General features: G+C 38.3%; 1 protein-coding gene and 1 non-coding gene across 2 annotated transcripts in view; one reads left to right on the forward strand and one right to left on the reverse strand.

Annotated features, from left to right (window-relative positions):
• The window catches only part of LOC121151870 (phospholipid-transporting ATPase ABCA3-like), a 55992-nt gene that overhangs the window by 1127 nt on the left and 34284 nt on the right, over positions 1-20581 (reverse strand). The window contains exons 18-28 of the mRNA XM_040973722.1: positions 19660-19957; positions 17137-17386; positions 16775-16979; positions 12256-12478; positions 11321-11483; positions 7802-7973; positions 5433-5558; positions 4976-5170; positions 2340-2527; positions 1718-1888; positions 1200-1390 (exon numbers count right to left, since the gene is read on the reverse strand). Of these exons, the coding sequence (XP_040829656.1) occupies positions 1200-1390; positions 1718-1888; positions 2340-2527; positions 4976-5170; positions 5433-5558; positions 7802-7973; positions 11321-11483; positions 12256-12478; positions 16775-16979; positions 17137-17386; positions 19660-19957 (2182 nt within the window). The remainder of the gene's footprint in view (positions 1-1199; positions 1391-1717; positions 1889-2339; positions 2528-4975; positions 5171-5432; positions 5559-7801; positions 7974-11320; positions 11484-12255; positions 12479-16774; positions 16980-17136; positions 17387-19659; positions 19958-20581) is intronic.
• LOC121152093 lies at positions 20469-20575 on the forward strand. The gene has a single exon (XR_005883227.1). It is a non-coding gene; the product is annotated as a U6 spliceosomal RNA (small nuclear RNA).

Here is a 20581-nt window from a genome sequence, read left to right on the forward strand (position 1 = left end):
CAGATAAATTCAACAGTTTCTTGGGGAGACCATCTCTGGTCTGAAAGCAGAGCTGGCAGAATATTGTCCCGAACAATTAAAAGCCATAACATAACATCGATAACAGTTTACAACATTATGGAGTTAATTGACATAGTACTGAGTGACTGATATGTTACAAAATGCAAATTCTTAACCATATCCTGTGACTACTTCATTGACATTTGAATTTTAGTTTATATAAACCAGCTTCTATACACCTTAAAATGGCTATAGGTTACTATTCAGCTGTATCGTGTGTATTTTCATTTTTGTATTTAGCAGTTTATTGTATTGAAGCATGATTTTTATTGGAGTTCAGGGGAATTCTTAAAGACACAAATCATCTCTCATGTCCCAAAAACCTGGGCCCTCCAAAGTTCTGTTATTACCAGATTTTATTCCTAATACTCAATACACATTCAGTAAGTATACTCAACTTTCCAAGCATGTGAATAATTCAAAAAGTTCATGGAAAATGGCATTAAAAGTTAAGTTTATTTTGGTGCAAAAATTCAAAATCCATGAATTGTTGCCTTCACATTTCTGATGTTGAAAGAAGCCCTAATCACCGTGTGATTTTGTAAATGGGGCCTCTAAGGAAATAATGATACTTAAATGAAGTCATTAGACTGTTAATTCCCTGTGATTGGTGTCCTTACAAGGAAAGAAAGAGACAACAGGGATATGCACACACAGAGTAAAAGTTCTAATGAGGACAGAGCAAATAAAAGTTTCTCTTCAAACCAAGGAGAGACTTCAGGAGAAATGAAGCCTGCTGACATTCTGAACTTGGACTTCTAACCTCTCTGATGTTTAACCTATCCAGCTTCTGGAATTTTCTTATGATAATCCTGCATAAAATAACAGATTATTTGTTCAAATAATTGAAGTTACGCTCAAACTTTGTGGCCTGAGATAATAAATCATATGGATAGTCCAAACATACAGCTGCCTGATTAGTTATGCAAGAGGCTGGTGAATAGTGCTGTATCGGGGAAAACTTCTTAGCATCACCAGACACAAGATGTTTATAGGAACACACATCCAAATAGAAAACTCTATGTGAAATATATAAATAACTCAGATGACAAGTTATTGGAGACATACAAGATATAGGTAACGGGTATTATTAATAATATCTAACACATCTCTAACAAAATGAGTCCAAACTAGCTTACCTGGGAAAACTCTCTCGATAAATGATTTAAATTCATTTACTGTATCCTCATCTGTACCAGGCTTGAATTTGATATTCACAGTGTAAACATTGCCGAATTTATTCTTGAGGTGTTGAGGGCTTCCCAGGCACACAAACTTTCCCTGCACCATGATTGCCAGCCTAGTACAAAGAGCATCACATTCTTCCATGCTGGAAAAACAAGATACCAGAAAAGTTAGCCTATAATTATCTCACTGGAAGATATTCTGTAATCCATCCAGGATTTTGCCAACTCTCCTTGAAATGGGAAGTTGGAATTGTTATAATCACATGGATAAAAGGAGCTTTTTTCAAATTAAACACTGAAGGAAAGTCTTGGAAGCAACTGTAATTTCTATCCTTTTCCAGAGATTCTTGGCCATTCCATTCATTATGATCACAATGAAGCTCACATACTCAGGCAAATTTATTATCCAATATTGATTTTCCCAAATAAATTTTATCATATGATCATTTCAACCCTCCATAAGTCCACACCTGTGGGAGGTTATGATGACAGCTTTTCCAGTTTCGCGTGTCTGTGTCACCACATTCCAGAGGAGACGTCGGGCTACTGGGTCCATGCCAGTGGATGGCTCATCCAGGAAGATTATTGCGGGTTTTCCCATCATAGCAATGGCATTGCTTACTCTACGTTTGTTTCCTCCACTTGGTGGTCAAGGAAGAAGAAAAAAGATGAAGTTAAACATTACAATGATTTAATACACATGTGTATGTACTTATATATTTATATGTAATCATATTTATGGGGTATAGAAGTCCATTTCAAGATTTTTAATTGACACATAACAATTGAGAATATTTATGCAGTGCAGTATGTTGTAATGTATGTATACAATGTGTAATGATCAGATGAGAGGCTCTTCTGCAATTCAAACAGAAAAAGGTTCATTTTATCTCTGCAAAAGGAAGACATAGTACTAGCACATTTATTCTATTGCTGGTTTTTCAACCCTGGAAGCACATTTGATTATTTTATAGTCATTCTCTGTCTGTGGAATGCAAATTAAAATGTGGGCATTCATTTCAAAGAGCTGAATCACAGGCAGATTAACACTCTTGGCTGCAATGAGAATACTAATATGGTATAACAGCTCACCTGTAAGTATAGATATACTTGTCAGCATGGGATTCCAGTTCCAGCAATCTCAAAAAATTGTTCACGTAAGTGGGAATCATGCTCTCTTTGACACCCCACAACCTGGCATACATTGTCATTATTTCTCGAGCAGTCATGTATTCCAGCAAGGCGTCAAACTGTGGACAATAGCCTATTTTTGACCTTATCTAAAATAACAGAATGGCAACCAAATAAATTAACAGTAAATATAGATGGCATAGAGTATATAGTAAATATGGATGAAACAGAGGACTGGAAATTCTCCAGCCCATGGTTCCAACGACGTTACCCACTCCCATCACTGCACACACTTTACAGAGAATTTCCTCGATCCTTCCCACCCTGATCAACTATCAAAACATCATCAAAAGTAAATTAATTAAAAGAAAAAAAACAAAAAAATATGATGACTGTTCTCAGAACCTCCATATGATTGGATTCAACTATTTTTTTTTAATTTGCCACAATGTTGAAAAAAAATGAAAATAGTCTGAAAACTAAGGAAAATAGTCATCAAATGCTTGAAACTAGACAGAGATCACAACACTTCCTTTTCTGACTTGTGTGGCCAAACTCTGACAAAAGCAATAATATATTCTTCATAAAATACTTCCCAAAAGTTTTTGAAAAAGAAATGCTGACAAGATAACAGATAATAAATGTATAAAAATAAAAAACAATATCAAAGATAAATACTAAGTTTTATTTCCCTGAAAATATCTACAAATCTAGAAATATAAAAGTTTGAGTTTGATTGCTTCAGATTTGACACAGAGAAAATCCAAAAAAATTTTTTAAAATAATAAAATAATAATAGTAATATGAGAAATAAGCTATTAATAAAAACTAGAGATACACTCCTCAACCTTGACTGAATAAGATGGTCACTTCTGTGCAGCAAAAAAAAAAAAAAACCAAAAAAACAAAGAAGAAGAAAACGAAATCAGTATACTGAAAAAAAATCTATCCTCCCGTATTCACTGCAATGAAGTATTACTCACAATAGCCCAGATATTCAGACATCCTGTATAAATATCACTGGATTAATGGATAAGAAAAAATGCAGTATATATACACAATGGAATTCTATTCAGTCCTTAAAAATAAATGCTGTAACTTGCAGTAGTACTTACAAACCCAGAGGAAATTATATTAAATAAGCTAGGCACAGATACAAGTAAGAATTATCTCACTTAAACTTGGAACTCTTTGGAAGAGTAAAACTCAAAGAGTAAAGTGGCAGTTACCATAGACAGGGAGTTGGGGAGAATAGGAAGATACTTGATGAGAGGATACAAACTTTAAGTTAGGCAGAAATAACACTTTTAGGATGTGTAGTTGAACATTGTTAAAATGACATATTTTGATTTTTCATGACAAAAATAAGCCATTGCATTAATAGATTTATTAATTAGGTTTATTTAATGATGGATTTCTCTCTTCTTCTCTTCTTGACTGTTCAGATGAATAAGGCGAGTTGGATTTGAGTATTTCCCCTACTACAGCTATTTAGACTTTGATAAAACCCCAGCAAGTTATCAGGTAAGTGCTGCTGGAGGTATGACACAAGAACAAATGCTGTGCCTATGCTCTTTTTCCTGTCTCATTCAGGACTGCAGAGGGATTTTTCTAGCTGGTGCAATGGCTCAGCTGGCTAGTCCTCCACCTCTAAGTGCAGCATCCCATATAAGCAATGGTATGTGTTCCAGCTGCTCCACTTCCCATCCAGCTCCCTGCTTGTGGCCTGGGAAAGCAGTGGAGCACGGCCCAAACTCTTGGGACCCTGCACCCACTTGAGAGACCAGGAAGAGACTCCTGGCTCCTAGTTTCAGATTAGCTCAGTAATTTGAGGAGTGAATCAACAGATGGAAGATCTTTCTGTCTCTTTCTATAAATTTGCTTTTCCAATAAAAATAAATAAATCTTTAAAAATAATAATAGTAAGGAACGAGGGAAGTGGTAAGAACATCAAGAAACAAAACTCACAAAAAGGTGGGGCTTCCAGGAACTGAGTCCCCATGGGGCTTTAAAACCCAACCTTGTGGTAGAGCCTCCAGCAATGCACCAGTAGTGGTTCAAGTTTTCCAGACCTGGCACTCATTCCCTCTGTAGTCTCTGCTCAGGATTGGAGCGCAAGTGAGCTATAATTTGATGTATCCACTTCTTACCATCTCCAACTTGAGGACAGTGATGTCCTCTGTGACTGCCCTTATCTTTTGATCTAAAAAAGTGGCTGTTCAGGTCTTCACTTGTTTGGATGCAGTTAGTGATCTCCAAGTTTCTTAAATATTAGGCCAGAAATTGTACGTCCAACTAATTTGAAAGAGATTCCAGCACTTTATCTGACATATAGCAGAGGTATTGCTTACAGAATTTTCCTTTTACTCCTGTAGCTTCAAAGAATTCAAATGATATTCTTGATTTACATTCTTCAAATAAAACTGCCTTTATTACCTCCCTGTTACTCTGCTAAAAAAAATTGTATTTACCCATTGTTAAATCAGTACTATAAATACCAAGGCTTTTCCATGATTCTTTCCTATAATCTCCTACCACTTGCCTCTTGCTTGCACTCCAAAGTCACCATACGTCTCACATCATAAGTAGTGTCTTACCTTCATGTTATTTTTGGTGATGCTAAAGCCTTCAACGAACACATCCCCGGAGGTAGCAATATCCTCTGCAGTCAAAATCTGGAAGGTAGTCGTTTTCCCAGCTCCATTCAATCCCAGCAGCCCAAAGCACTCCTTTTTTTGGACAGCAAGGGAGATATTTCTCACAGCCAGGACTGCCGGAATCTTAAAATAGATCTTTAAAAAAATTTTTAAACATTATATACATATATACACATATATGTATGTACATATGTATATAAACATAGAAAATAAAGACCGCTATAGGTTAAGTACAACCCATACCTCGTATCCCCATAGACAACACCACCTGACAGTATTGTAATAACTCCTATTCTACAGAGAGAATACAAATAGATCCCAAAGAAGGGCAAAAAGCCCCTGCAACACTGTTAAGTGGGGATGAAGCTGGCCTATGTTGGTGAATGAGTGGCGTTACCTTTATGAGTTGCCTAATAACAACTGTGGCATTCAGCAATTTCAGGGGCTGGCTCAGAACTCTGTATGTTTCCTCTTCTATATCTTCATCTTCAGATTCTCCAGATAATTCCCTGGACACGGTTTCCTGCATTAACAAGACAAGAATCACAGAGATGGATGCCCTGTGGCATCAGGTTCTATATCGGATGACTTCAGGAAGACTGAAGTGGGGCTAATTTCAAAAATATGAAAACAAAAGATTTCAATCATTTCCAAGAGACTTCCAGTATATCGTCTCAGCTCTCAAGTACAAACTTATCCCCTGCTGTCAAAGTTCAGAAACTGAGTTCCTAAGCATGAGTAAGAAGCATGTTCTATCAAAAAAGATACCACAAAACACTGTATTTTTAACAATATGTATTTGAAATGTGGAGATACCCACAAACACACACATGCATACACACAGCAGCCTCATCCATCCACTGGTTTATTTTCCAAATGGCCGCATTGGCAAGCATTGGGCCTGGCCAAGCCAGGAGCATATAACCCCATCTAGGTTTCTCATGTAGGTGCCAAGGGCCCAAGTGCTACAACATGCACTGTTTCCCCAGCTACGTTAGCAGGGAGCTGTACCGGAATAGAACAGCTGAACTAGGAGTGTACTGAGATGGGTTGCCAGCCTCACAGGATATGGTATGTGACACTCTGCCACCACACTGACCCCTGCCAATAATTATATTTGTTAACAATGAAGTATATCCTGATCTAGAAGCTACAAATAATGTTAAGAGTGTGGAAAAGATTGTTTTTCCCTCCTCTGATAAAAAGAAGGAAAAACCAGGATTTTATGCAGAAAATGTTTCATTTGAACTTAAAAGAAGTAACCAGGAATTCACGATATCTTTTAACAGGGAAGATAAGAAAGGTAGGGCTATGATATCACTAGCTAATAAAATCTTATTGCATTACTGTCCTTTGTGTGGTCTATTCATGATTAAAATGTAGTGGCAATCCACTGTTGGTGTGAATGTAAACTAGTACAATATTGGAAGTCAGTATGGAGAGTGCTTAGACAACTGAAAATTGATCTACTATATGAGCCATTCCATTACTGGGAACAGACCCAGAGGAAATGAGATCTGCATCTGAGAGAGCTACCCACAACCCTATGTTTTTGTCAGCACAATTCACAATAGCAAGCACATGAACTCAACTTAAATGCTCATCAATAGAGAAACTGATAAAGAAATATTGGTACATATACTCCATGCAATAACCATGCAATCATAAGGAATGAAATCTTGCCATTTATAACAAAATCCAAGACAAGCAAAAATTGGAGTACTAATTGGAGCCCTGATTGTTCTTACCCTGGTCTAGCTTACTGTTAATATGATTGGGAAGATGAAGGTTCAGCTTCCTGGCTTTGGTCTGGCGCAGCCCTAGCAATTGCAGCCATTTGGGAAATGAACCAGTGGATGGAATATCTTTCTCTCTTCTCTGCTACCCTACTTTTAATGCCTCTTAGATATACTTTCAGTATTTTGTGATTTTTTTTTATCAGAACACATGCTTTTTTTCCTGGATTTTTTTTTAGTTTTAATTTGATAGAGACTAGCAATTTGTAGTTTAAAAAACAATCTAAGGGCCAGGTGCAGCAGCCTGGTGGTTAAATTCTAGCCCTGTATCCACCAGGATCCCATATGAGGCTGGTTTGTGTTCCAGCTGCTCCATTTCCCAGTTCAGCTTCCTGCTTGTGGCCTGGGAAAGCAGTGGAGAACAGCCCAAAGCCTTGGGACCCTGCATCCATGTGGGAGACCCGAAAGAAGCTCCTGGATTTTGATTTTGGATCAACTCAACTCCAGCCGTTGCGGCCACCTGGGGAGTGAACCAGCAGACAAAAGGTCTTTCTACATCTCCTCCTCTCTGTATATTCGTCTTTCCAGTGAGAAAAATAAAATAAATATATATTTTTAAAAAGCCAATTTGCGGGATTCTTATAAACACCAAAAGTAAGAACAGCCGTTCCAGAGAATTACTAGAAAATGTGCTTCAGACAAGCAGAATCAGTATCACCTGGGGATTTAGAGCTATGGCGTGGTGGTGGCGGGGAGAGGGGTGGAACTGGAATGAATGGAAAGTTCCTTAAGGGAAAGATTTCTATTATAACCCTCTCCGTATATATTGCATATTCAGAGCGGGAAAGGACACAATGTTAAAAAGAAAAAAGTCACAAAATTCAAGTTGTGATGAAGATTTCTGATTCACAAAAGATCCTGATCAACATGGATTGAATGCTTTTTCACACAGCCAGAAACTGAGTGAAGTATGGGTGATGCTATACATTTGTTATAGAGTAATCTCTATGGGCCACGTTCAGTCACTTACCTTATTAAATTTTTTGTAGACACCAAAGAAAATATATTGAAACACAAATGTTTTCAATCTCCATGCATATGTATCCAGAAAGAGAATTAATAAAAAGTAAGCAAATCCTGTGGCAGCCATTGCAATCACATACCGTCCAATTGTATTGTCATTCATACTATATACATTGCGACTATTTACTGATGACAAGAACAACAAATATGGTAGGGGTTTACTCTTTTTTTAAAAAGAAAAAAGAAAAAATCAAGACAATGAACAAACTACAAGAAACCAACAAATGGGAAGTACTATAGCATCAAGTAAACACAGAATCAATGCATTTACTGGCTGTTTGCTTTGTATGCTAAGCAGTGCATAAACATTCTTTAAGGGACGCAGGCATTTTTAATCCTGTAGTTTTTATGTTGGCAATAGTTGTAAGTATCCATACTCAACATGTACCATAAAGCCGCAATCATTTGGTGAATGCATATTCACACTAAGCAAAATACAGAGTAGAAACAGAGGCCCTCTTCGCTCCTAAATATTCTTTCCTTTGATGATACTACAGAGGGTAGTTCTGAAAGCATAGAGTAGTGGCTCTACAAAACTTTGATTGTAATATATTTTGGCATGGATTTTATTTTAACCTATTGTGGGTTTACTCTATAGGTTTTTATATTTTATTTGCAAGAATTTCAGCTACTATTTCTTAGACATTTTTTTTTTCCAGTTCCTCCCTCCATCACTTCTATTCTGGACCTCCAATTTTATAAAATGTAGACCTTCGGTTATGGTGCCATAGAATTCTGAGGCCTGGCTTTTTTTTTTTTTTTTGACTGGCTAATTTATATTCTAGCTTGCTGATTTTTTGCTTGCACAACTTCACTGGGCTTTAAGCCCACTTCCGGAGTTTCAGCATTGAGTCCTGTATTTCATTTCCTTGCTGAAACTTTTTCTTTTTTTTTCATACATGTTCATAACTGCTCACTGATGCATTTTTAAATCCTTGTCAGATTTCTTCAAAATTTTATTGAGATAGAATCAGCATCCATATAGTAAGTCCATCTCAAGAGTGTAGTTTGGTAGTTGATAGGTGAAACCTCCACCACAGTTAATTTAGAGAATTTTCATCACCTCAAAAAGCATCCTTTATCCTTGAGCTTATCACTGCCCTAAGCTATTGATAATCTCTCTAGAGTTCCCACCTGGACCTGCCTATGAATGGAATCATCTTATAGGATATTTTAAACATCCCTTTCATCTTGGTGTGCACATCTATTAACTTGGTATGAGAACTGATGCCTGGACATTTTGCGGGTACAGTGGATAACTATAAGTTTTCAGTTCTGGGCCCAGCGTTGTAGCCTGGTGGCTAAAGTCTTCTCCTTGCAAGTGCCAAGATTCCATAGTACCAGTTCTAATCCCAGCGACCCTGCTTCCCATCCAGCTCCCTGCTTGTGATCTGGGAAGGTGGCCGAGGATGGCCCAAAGCCTTGGAATCCTGCACCCAAGTGGGAAACCCAGAAGAAGCTCCGGGCTCCTGGTTTCGGATTGGCTCAGCTCTGGCCATTGCAGCCACTTGGGGAATGAATCAATGGATTGATGATCTTCCTCTCTGTATATCTGACTTGCCAATGAAAATAAAATAAATTAAAAAAAAAAGTTTTCAGCTTTGCCAGGCCATGTCTGACACTGTGCTGGCAAGGGAAGGGTGGCCACACTGTAGCAGAGAAGGCATTGGGTTCACCACCTGGATCCCTTGCTAACAGTGAAGGGTCAACGAAACACTAGCTCTTCCTGCTAGATTTCTGATGTCAATAACTGACCTCCAGGACTGACTTTGTGGTTGCTGCGGCACTGCCTCATCACCACTAGGTAGTGCAACTCCCACCAGTCCATCGGGCTTCCTGGAACACAACCCTGGCAGTGAGTGCAGATCTAGGCTTTCCCTCTGTCTTTGCCGGCAAGGGTAGGAGGGGTAGAAACACGATTTTGCCTCTTGCATTTGGCAGGAGTAGAACGGTTGTTGGCTAAATGCTTTGCTGGTATCCTAATGTACATGAGACAAAGAGAAAATCCAGGGCACCCACCACATTTCATGTTGATTGTACTTTTATAAAAACGTTTTCATTTATTCGAGAAACTTCAAACATAAAATTTGAATGAGTGAAGTGATCACTTAGATGTAACAGCATTTTCTCATTTATGGCATGCAAATTCTGCCTCAATAAAATGAATTATTTATTGGAGAGGGAGAAGTTGAGAGAGAAGAGGAAGGAGGAGGAGGAATGGAGGGGAAGGAGGGAGAGAAAGAAGGGCGAGAGAAAAGCAAGAGGAGGAAAGAGAAAGGAGACAGGGAGAGAGTGAGAGAGAGATTGGGAGGGGGGAGAGCCTATGGAACTGAGCCATAAAATAATAAAGAAACGGGAAAAAATAAAACGAAACAAAAAGAAACAAGCAAAAAGATTACACTTTCTGAATTGCTTGCTGCACAGAAGAATTTAATTGGTACGCTTGTTTACTTTAAAAAGACATCATTACTGGATGTAAACATTGCTGTCCACATTTTTTTACTGAGATTCTTAATCTCAGTTTCTCTCTCTGTAACTCTGCCTTTCCACATGTCGGCATCTCTAAATCGGACCTCCTGGGTGTGACACCCAGAGGTGGGTTCTGACTGTGGCTTCTGCTACTGTGGACCCTGCAGAGGCAGTGGAAGATCAGAACTGGGTTCCTGATTCTATGATTTGGCTTGGCCTGACTGGCTGTTGTGAGCACATGAGGAATGAAGCAGCAGATGGGAGCGCTCTTCCTCTGTTTCTCTTCCCATGACTTTATCATTTTACTAGATTTTGTAACATTTTGGAATACTGCTTTCTCATTCTTTCCCCCTGAAGCCATCCATTTAAGGTTATTGGCATAATTACATTTTCCGTTCAACTTACCCATGAACTTGTCAGCTACTCTGTCATGCTAGACCTGGCTTGTGCTTTCAATGTGTGCCTTCCTTCCCACTTTCTTTTATACAAAGTAATAATTATTATAAGGCCACCATTAGGGATCCTGAGATGAAAATGGATGTTAAATATTTTTCTTTGCTGAATTATCACTTTTATTCTTGCCTTATTTTCTTTTTTTCCTGTTTAAATGCCCCACACCAACACTTAATTAAACATTTGTGTGTCTACTATTGTGCTGATTCCACAAAAGATAATGTGAAATTTAATATTCAACTGGCACCTTCCACCCAAAAACTAGTGTTCTGGAAGAGAAGTATGGCAGAAACACAAATATTAACAGACCGCAATTATATACATGCCCTAGGTATTCAGTGCCACATAAGTTTTAGCTGTATTTTGTAGAAGTTGTGTGACATAAGCCAAGTTATTTATATTCGTATAAGATTTTCCTCAAAACAAACATAACTATGATGATGCATTATTTCAAAGATTCACAATATTGCATGTGGATTGCTCACATGTGCTTAGTAACTGACCGTTACTGTCTCTCTGATGGGCTTTGGAAAGCCCCAAATACTCACATTCTTCACACGGGGCAGTGGTAGGAACGTTTGCTGAGGAGGAACACAATGCTTTTTCTTCTTGAAAATCATAATATTTGCAAATGCTCATCCCAAGGTTATAAAAGGGCACCAGCAGGAGTGTATTAAGTATGACACTTTTTATAGCAGTGTTTACACCTGTGATTGAGAAGATAGCGTAGTATGCTTTATATGGTATGACTTGCCTCAAAAAGAAGAAAAACCCAGAATATTCCCAAGTTAACCATGTTAGACTGAGAAAAATACAAAGCACCACAATACCATCCTCTCAAAAACTCTAAGGCCTTGCCAAAAAAAAAAAAAAAAAATTTTTACCTGTCTTTTCTATCTTAATACCCTTTTGTGCTGACAGAGCTTTAGAAAATAATTTTAGGGAAGTTGATGTTCATTTAAGCTGGCTTCCCCTCACCTAATACGCACAGGAAACCAACACTGATTATTTCACACATTTCTTATTCAGTGTGGTCAATAATGAAGTAAAGTTATGCTATGAAATTTAGTCACCAATTCAACAGTGGGAGAGAAATATTTTGTCAATGATACGATGATAAATATTCAGAGAAATAAATACTCTTACATGAAGTTTCTATAAATATTGAAGTCAATTTATATAATAATTGAATGTCAGGAAATACAAAATGTCATTGAAAGGACTTAAAGGGTTTCTTAAATAGTTGACATCTTCTTTCCACAGGAATCAGTCCTTGAGTATACATTTGAGGAGGGGTGGGATAAAACTTGCTTAAAAGTAAATTTGTGTATGGCCCTCCCCTCAAAATGTGAGATGTCTGGAATATCAACTGGAATAATGTTTAACTTGTCCATGAAATGTTGAAACATCAGTTAGTGTAATTGTGTGTAACTTAGAGTCAGGAGCAGTACTGAGAGGCACATCACAGCGAACCCTTACCCTGCATGTTGCTTAGCACAAAATCCATAACCACACCAAAAAATCCTATGCATTGGTTGAATACGAAGAGCTTCATGTAGGCACTGGTGCTACTATTGAACAAGAAGCATGTTAGGTATAAGAAGGGAATAACAGACCAAGCAAAAATTGTAAAGATAAACAGTGTGTCCAGATAGCGGAAGTTCTTGATCAATAAGTCCAGCTCAGCGAGTAAGAACACCACCTAAGACACAGAATACACAAAATCGGTGAATCAAACTACACAACATCTAACAACTCAAGTTTTCAAATTTACAGAAGGAAAAAACTTATTTTAAATATAGATTATGTATTATCACACAGAATTATTCATTGATGAAAATATGTACTTATGAGAGGTACATACACTTCTTTAAAAAGATAATTTATTTGAAAGTCAGAGTTACAGAGAAAGAGAGAGAGAGAGAGGGAGAGAAAGAAGAGAGAGGGGGCCCGGCGCAATGGTGCAGTGGTTAAGGTCCTCGCCTTGCACGGCCCGGGATCCCATATGGGTGCCAGTTCTATCCCAGCAGCCTCGCTTCCCATCCAGCTCCCTGCTTGTGGCCTGGGAAAGCAGTCAAGGACGGCCCAAAGCTTTGGGACCCAGCACCCGCGTGGGAGACCCGGAAGAGGCTCCTGGCTTCGGATTGGCTCAGCTCCAGCCGTTGTGACCGCCTGGGGAGTGAGTCATTGGACGGAAGATTTTCCTCTCTGTATATCCACCTTTCCAATAAAAATAAAATAAAATCTTAAAAAAAAAAAAAAAGAAAGAAAGAAAGAGAGAGGAGATCTTCCACTCATTGGTTTACTCCCTAGATGGCCACCACTGCTAAGGCTAAGCCAAGAAAAGCCAGTAGCTACATCCAGGTCTCAACATGGGTGGCAGGGACCCAGGCACAGCCACCAGCAGGGAGTAAGATAAGAACTGAGCAGCTGGGAAAAGACCGGGCAGCCATGTGGGATGCCAGTGTCGCAAAAAGCAGCTTTACCCACTAAGCCACAATACTGACCCCTCCTTTAGACTTTCTTCCTTACCAATAAGCAGAATCACTCTAATTGCATTTCTAACTATTTTTCGTTTTGTGTTCTTCCTAGAAAAGACCAAAGTGCATTCTCTCCTCTGAACGGCAAATAAGTCAACTCACAATATCTCTAGGGCTCAAATAACCGAGTAGGAAAACTTTTATGTAATACTATGGATGAAATAGTGGGGAGAGAGGAGGATGGGGGGAGAGAAAAGGGAGATGGAGGTGGAAATCCCTATATCTAAAAAACCATATCATGGGAAAAAGAAATTCTCCTTCTGAGCTGCAGGCCACACTTGCCTTTTGCTCCTTTCTAATTTTAAATTCTGCCTTTGGCATTATATATATAATATTTTTTCATTGTATATTATATTTATTATGTATTTTAATATATATTTTATTATATATATATATATATATTTTCACTCCTCTTTTTTCCCATCTCAGCCACAAGGAAGCACACAAGGAAACCCAAAGTTACAGGAGATTTGGGTAAGAAAAAGATGAATCTTAAAGAGCTCCGGAGAAAAATAAATTTCCAAAAATGTTTTACTAATTGTCAATGATATCTTCTCCAACTATTCCAGGGTTGTTCAACATATGCTATCAAATGGTTATGTAGGAGGATCACTCTGAAGTAGGCAGCAAGGTTCAGAGAAAAGAGCTATTGTTTTCAATGGTAGTGGGAAAAGTAAGAAAGGAATCAGCATAATTTAGGTAGAAGCATTCTAAAGCACTTATGACTATAAAGTAACCAAGAAAACCAACCACAAGTCAAGGCCAGGAACATGCTCAGAAGAGAGATGGTCGTGTGTACATTTGATGGGATAGGATGAAACCGAGTTTCAAGGAGAACAGATCTGACACACAGCTAGTTGTCCTCAAAGACTGAGAGGGGTGGATATTTTCAGCATTAACACCAAATCACAAGTCACGCAAAGAAACAAGCAAAAAATCAGCCCATTCAAGAAAAGAAATAAAAAGTGATCCAAAATAAAAATTGCCAGGAAGAATGAGAAGGAATAGAAAAAAAAAAAACAACGATGTAAACATTACCTGTAAAAGAAACATTCATTCATTAAAAATAAGTATGTGAAATTGAAAAATGCTTGATCATAGCAATGTAAAATGTGAGAAAGAAGCAATTTAAAAAATGAGCTTCTTCTGGCTCAACAGGGAAGTTCAGGGAAGTTGAAAAGCAATGTAAAGCTAATAGCAATTAACTAAATGCCCAGGTCATCTTCAAGAGAGATATGAAAGCAATTACTAACAATGAAACAGGAGAAAATGGGTAATTCCAATAGAAAAAGAGTAAGGTGATAGTACAAATACTTATGTCACTCTCATTCTAAGCTATATCATCTGTGTGGGGAAAAAAAATCTAACACAAAATCTTACTACTTACAAGAGATTCTTTTAAGTATGAGAACCAAGACAACTGAAAGTAAAAGAAATGGCAAAACAAATACCGAGAATGGAATAATAGACCAAAGTGAGGATAGCTTGGTGCAGTTGGTAAGATGCTGCTTGGGGTGACTGCGTTTCCTATCAAAGTGCCCGGGTCTGAGTCCTGGCTCCAGTTCCAGGTTCCTGCTCATGGGCATTTTGGGAGGCAGCAGTGCTGACTCAAGTGCCTGAGCTCTGGGGTTGGTGTGCAATGCTGAGCTCTCCTGTTGGCACAGGTTCACTGGCTGCTTCACCACAAAAACAACTCCCTGCTAAAGGCGGACTGCCAGATGGGGAGATTTCTCTCTCTCTCTCCCTCTAACACTGACATTCAAACAAATGAATCTTGGAAAAAACAAGGGGTCCGTGTAGTGGTGTGGCAAGCTAATCCTCTGCCTACGGCACCAGCAACCCATTTGAGTGCAGGTTCATGTCTCAGCCGCTTCCCTTTCAATCTAGCTCCTTGCTTATGAAAGGGAAAGCAGCAGAGGATGGTCTCTACAGCCAACTAATTTTTGGCAAGTGAATCAAAATCAACACAGGGAGAAAGGGCAGTCTTTTCAACAAATGGGGCTGCAAGATGTAGGCATAAACACATATTTCTTTGAAAAGATCTCACAAGCGCAGGTAATTAAAGCAAGAAATAAGCAAATGGGACTATATCAAGCCAAAAAAGCCTCTGTACTACAAAGGGAATGGTCAATAAACAAAGCAAAGAGACAACTAATGGAATGGACGATGAAATTTAAACAGCCAATAGACAACATGAAAAAAAAAATGCTCAGGTTCTCCAGGTATCAGAGAAATGCAAATAAAAACCACAACAAGCTTCCACATAACTTCAGTGACAATGACTGACACAGAGAAATCAACAAATGAGAGTTGTACTTAGTGACTTGTTCTTGCATTGCTAGGTGTACGTCCTGTAACTAAAAATGTAACAGCATTGAGCTTCTTTCTGCAGAGGGAAAAAGAATATCATGACACACTCACTTTTCTGGACATGCACTGCACTCCTTACCACTTCCACTCTCTAATCCCTTCGTTCTGCTCTAGTTTGCTAGATCCTAGCTTTCTCTCTAAATCAAAAGTTGCAACCATCTAACCCTACAACCCTGTGGTAAGTTCTAATGACCATGCGATCTGGTATAATTAGGCTCCAGACTTAACATTTCATTTCACGTGCTTTAACTTTTATAGCACTGTCTCAATTATCCTTTCCATAGGATAGGGGCAGGCACTTGTAAAAGAAGATGTCAGATGTGGAAAGAAGAAAATAGGAAACATAGATATGTAAAAAAATTCTTTTAGGACTTTGCTTACTGTTGTATATGTATTAAGCATCTGTTCATTATCTTTTCATTAGTTTACTATCTTCTTTCCCCAAAAGAAGTCCTTCCTACACACATACACACATGTTGAGAGAGAGAGATAGAGAGATAGAGAGAGAGAGAAAGAGAAAGGCAGAGTTGGCAATACACTTGATCTTAGCCAAAAGGCCAAGAAGCAATGGCAGGGTTGGCAATAAAGAGAGAATTTAAATCGTCTGTGGCACAAAATTAAAAATTCTTGATTATAACATTCTCATGTATTGTTTGTAGATGAAAACTAAAAATAGCATATGAATTATTTCTTCATAACAATGTAAAATGGCAAATAATAAGGAAACAATGGGGTCATGAAAAAAATTTGTCTTTTTAGTATGCTATGTCTGATAATGGGTTATATCCTTCCATATCATAGCAGCTTTAGGGTCAGTTTGTATTGGGGGACAGGGTAAGCACATCAAAAACCAGCTCAATTCTGTTTCAACATACTATATATATATGTACTTTTTTTAAGGAAAGGAATGTAAAGGAGAAATTATTCATTAAGAGACATATTCCACATTGTAGTCTCTGGCAAAATGTGCCAAAAGTATGTTGATCTTTCTTTATAGAGATTCAGATTAAGGTTAATATTAGCTAACTTAAAATTTTCTATGGTGTATAGAAGACTTGAACCCTCAAGTCACTTGACCCAGCACTCACCAGCAGTAAACAGCAAGCTAGAAAGAGGATGATAAAATCCCACATCAGAGAAGAAAACCAGAAAATAAACACATAGACACCACTCAAAAACTGGATGTGCTTTGCTTTACTGATTCTCTCATTCACTGTCAGGAGGCAAAAACCGCTGACCAAAATACTCATACCAAAAAACAAATTAAGGGCTATCTGGATTCCTGATGTTCTTCTGCAAAAGAATGAACAAAGGGGGCACGTTGGTAAAACAATAAAATGGAAGAAGACTAACAGTAACTTTTACTTAAGAACATAGTCAAATATGGAAGTATATATGTAAGGCAAAAAGTAAATACTAATAAAACATATATGTATATATATGTACGTACCTATCTCTGGGTGTATTACTGGTACCCCGAGGCTGAGGTTTGTTGGAGACTGTAATGGAAGCAGAAGAACCAGAAAGTGACTTAAAAATAGTATCGTCTAATAGCGCCAGGGACAATGAGGGTGAGTGGAATGCCTCATTGTTGAACCAAAAGGTGATGGTGGTTCTGAATCCAACAACTTCCACGGAATATGCAACAATGCATGAGTATGTGCACTGTTGATCTTTTGACAAGTATTCCAAAAGGTCACCTGGAATGAGAAAACAAAATAACATTTCGTGAACTTGGTGTATAATGTGGATAACTATGTACTTTAGAGACAGGAATCCCCTCAACTCATACCTGGCTGGCATAGTTTTCCTTTTTCCAATGTCTCAATTTCCCTGATCTATCTTGGGTATTCACCTTAAAAACTCATTGCTGACATACACAGTTACCACATCCATTAGCTCAATTTCACTGACAGGAATAACCCACACAAGCTGAAGGAATCAATAAGCTAGCAATGCAACAAGAGCTTTGTTTTAAAGACTTGTTTTATTATTTTAAAGGCAGAGTTACAGAGAGGAAGGGCAAGAGATAGAGATCTTTCATCTACTTGTTTACTCCCCACAAGTGGCTGCAACAGCTGGTCTTGGGCTAGGCTGAACCCACGAGCCAGGAGCTTCATATTACGGGTCTCCAATGTAGATGCAGAGGTCCAAGGAATTGAGCTCATCCTTGGATTGAGCTCTCAGACACATCAGCAGGGAGTTGAATGGGGTGTGGAGCAGCCAGAACTCAAACCCATATGAGATGCCAGCTTTGCAGGTGGAAGCTTAACATGCATGCCACCACATTGGCCTGTACCAAGAGTTTTCAAAAGTTTTACAAAGGGTCAGAGTTGTGGCACAACAAGATAAGCAACTATTAAGACAGCAGCATGCCCTACTAATGACTGGGAAGGCAGCAGAAGTTAGAAATACTTGGATTTCCACCACCCATGTGGGAGACCCAACTGGGAGTTCCAGGTTCCTGGTTTTCACTTGGCCAGCCCTGGCTATAGTGGCTATTTAAGGGACAAGCCAGTTATCTGTCTCTCCTTCTCTCCATGATGCTACACATTTAAACAAACAAACAAATAAACAAACATGTTAATAATTTTGTGAAATGTTTCATGAAAATGAGGAGATAACAGTCTGAAGTCTATCCAAGCAGCTACAATACAGAAATTCAACATCCAGAATGAGAAAGGCAGAGAAGGCAGCCTCACACTCTGTTAGGGCTGGGAAATGACCTGAGCTCTGATAGTTTTGGTCATAAATGAAGAATTACTACTCCATTTTTAATTGGTGAGTAACAGAAGAAGGCACAAGAGGGAACAAAAAAGATAAAAAATAATTATTATTTGTGACTTTTTAAAAAAGATTTATTTTATTTTTACTTGAAAGGCAGATTTTACAGAGAAAGGAAGGAGAGAGATCTTCCATTCGGTAGTTTACTCCCCAAATGGTTTCAATGGTTGTAGCTGAGCTGATCCAAAGCTAGGAACCAGGCACTTCCTCTGAGTCTCCCATGAGGGTGCTGAGGCTAACGTACTTTGGTCATCCTCTCTGATTTCCCAGGTCATAAGCAGAGAGCTGGATCGGAAGCAGAGCAGCCAGGACACAAGATATTACCAACATGGGATGCCAGTATCATAGGATGGATTAGCCTGAGGCTCCATAGTACTGGCTCCTGTTTGTGACATTTAAATGAAAGGTTCATTTATTTGAAAAGTAGAGTGGCAGAGAGAGGGGACAGCAGCAACTAGATAGTCAAGACTGGTACAGTGGCATAGCAAGTTAACATTCCACCTGCAATGCCAGCAACACATACAGGTGCCAGTTCGAGTCCTGGCTGCTCTACTTCTGATCCGGCTTCTTGCTATGGCCTGGGAAAGCAACAGCAGAAGGTGGTTCATGTCTGTTGAACTCTGAACAATGTGGGAGATTCAGAAGGAACTTTTGACTCCTGGTTTCAGATCAGCCCAGCTCTGGCTGCTGCATCCATTTGGAGAGTAAATCAACAGATGGAAGATCTTTCTTGCTGTCTCTTCTCTGTAATTCTGCTTAGAAATAAACATAAAGTGAATCTTTAAATAAAGTTCCTACCAGAAGCATATGCTAAATATGTATGATTATTGTGTTTAAAATGTATAATTTGAGTAGCCATAAAGCCTTCAGACCTGTATGCTTTAGATAGGACCAATCTCAGAAACTTGGGTGGTGGTGTGCCTGGATTTCTATGAAAATTCAATGTTAAATCTTACAACAAAATAAATTGGTTACTTTTGATTTCTGGAAGATAATCTTCATTCAAATTCATTAATCATCAACCTTTACAGTCAGCAGCCCTGAAGGATGGCTGACTGAGCTGCCTTTATGAAGTTGGTACTATCAAGAAAAAAAATCAGCTGGCTTAATATTCCAGTTATGGATCTTCTTTGAAAGTGACATAAGCAAGTCATCTGCTAGATTAGTTTTCCTTTAAAAAAAAACCTACCTTTTACTTCCTTCAACTTTTGTTTCTTAGCTTTCAATGTTTCTTCAAGGATTTTGATAAAATTCTGAACAAACACATTGTTGAAATTAACTGAGTAAGGCACGATGGTTTGACCATATTGTTCCAAATCCATTTTCAGGGCAGGCTCTTGCTGCCTTGCAAAGGCCACACCACTCATTTGAAAATAAATGGCACCAAGAAGCCCCACCAACTGGAGCAGCAGCACCTTCCAGTTGCGCCAATTGTACAATGCCCTCTTTAAGATCATAGCATGGCACTGCTGGAGGAAATGGTTCCACTGAAAAGACAGAAACATAGCATTACAATGGTCACAGAATTTAATAATATCCATTGACATGAATGTTTTGAATCTTATGATAAGTTTGATATATTTTTAAAAATACAACCTTGAACAGAATGTAGCCTGCTAGTAGAATAAGTAATAAACAAAATTTGTTTTATCTGTAATGCGTTGCTTGAAAGGAATAATGCAAGCCTTCCAAATCTAACTATAATGAACTCCCCCAACATAAAATGATTTTTTTTTTTTTACCATCAACATACTTTTAGCATTTCTGTGAAGAATAATATCACACTCCTCTCTATTGGTACAAAATAATTACCTTTCAGTCCTACCTCCATTTCATAAAGGAAATATACACAGAAAGTATGCATATGAATATATATTTACATTACCAGACTTTAACATATGTGATTTGTAGGACTGTGGAAAATCAGAGAATAGAAAACGAATTTATTTTTAAAACACAATATTTTTGCTGTGATGTCTAAATTTAAAAGTGAGTCCAGTGCTTGCTTCAGCAGCACGCATACTAAAATTGGAATGATTCAGAGAATATTAACATGGCCCCTGCACAAGGATGACATGCAAACTGGTGAAGTGTTCACCCCACCCCCAAAA

The sequence above is a fragment of the Ochotona curzoniae genome, unplaced genomic scaffold, assembly GCF_017591425.1.
Source record: "Ochotona curzoniae isolate NIBS_2020 unplaced genomic scaffold, NIBS_Ocur_1.0 contig_2321, whole genome shotgun sequence".
Classification (NCBI taxonomy): Eukaryota; Metazoa; Chordata; class Mammalia; order Lagomorpha; family Ochotonidae; genus Ochotona; species Ochotona curzoniae.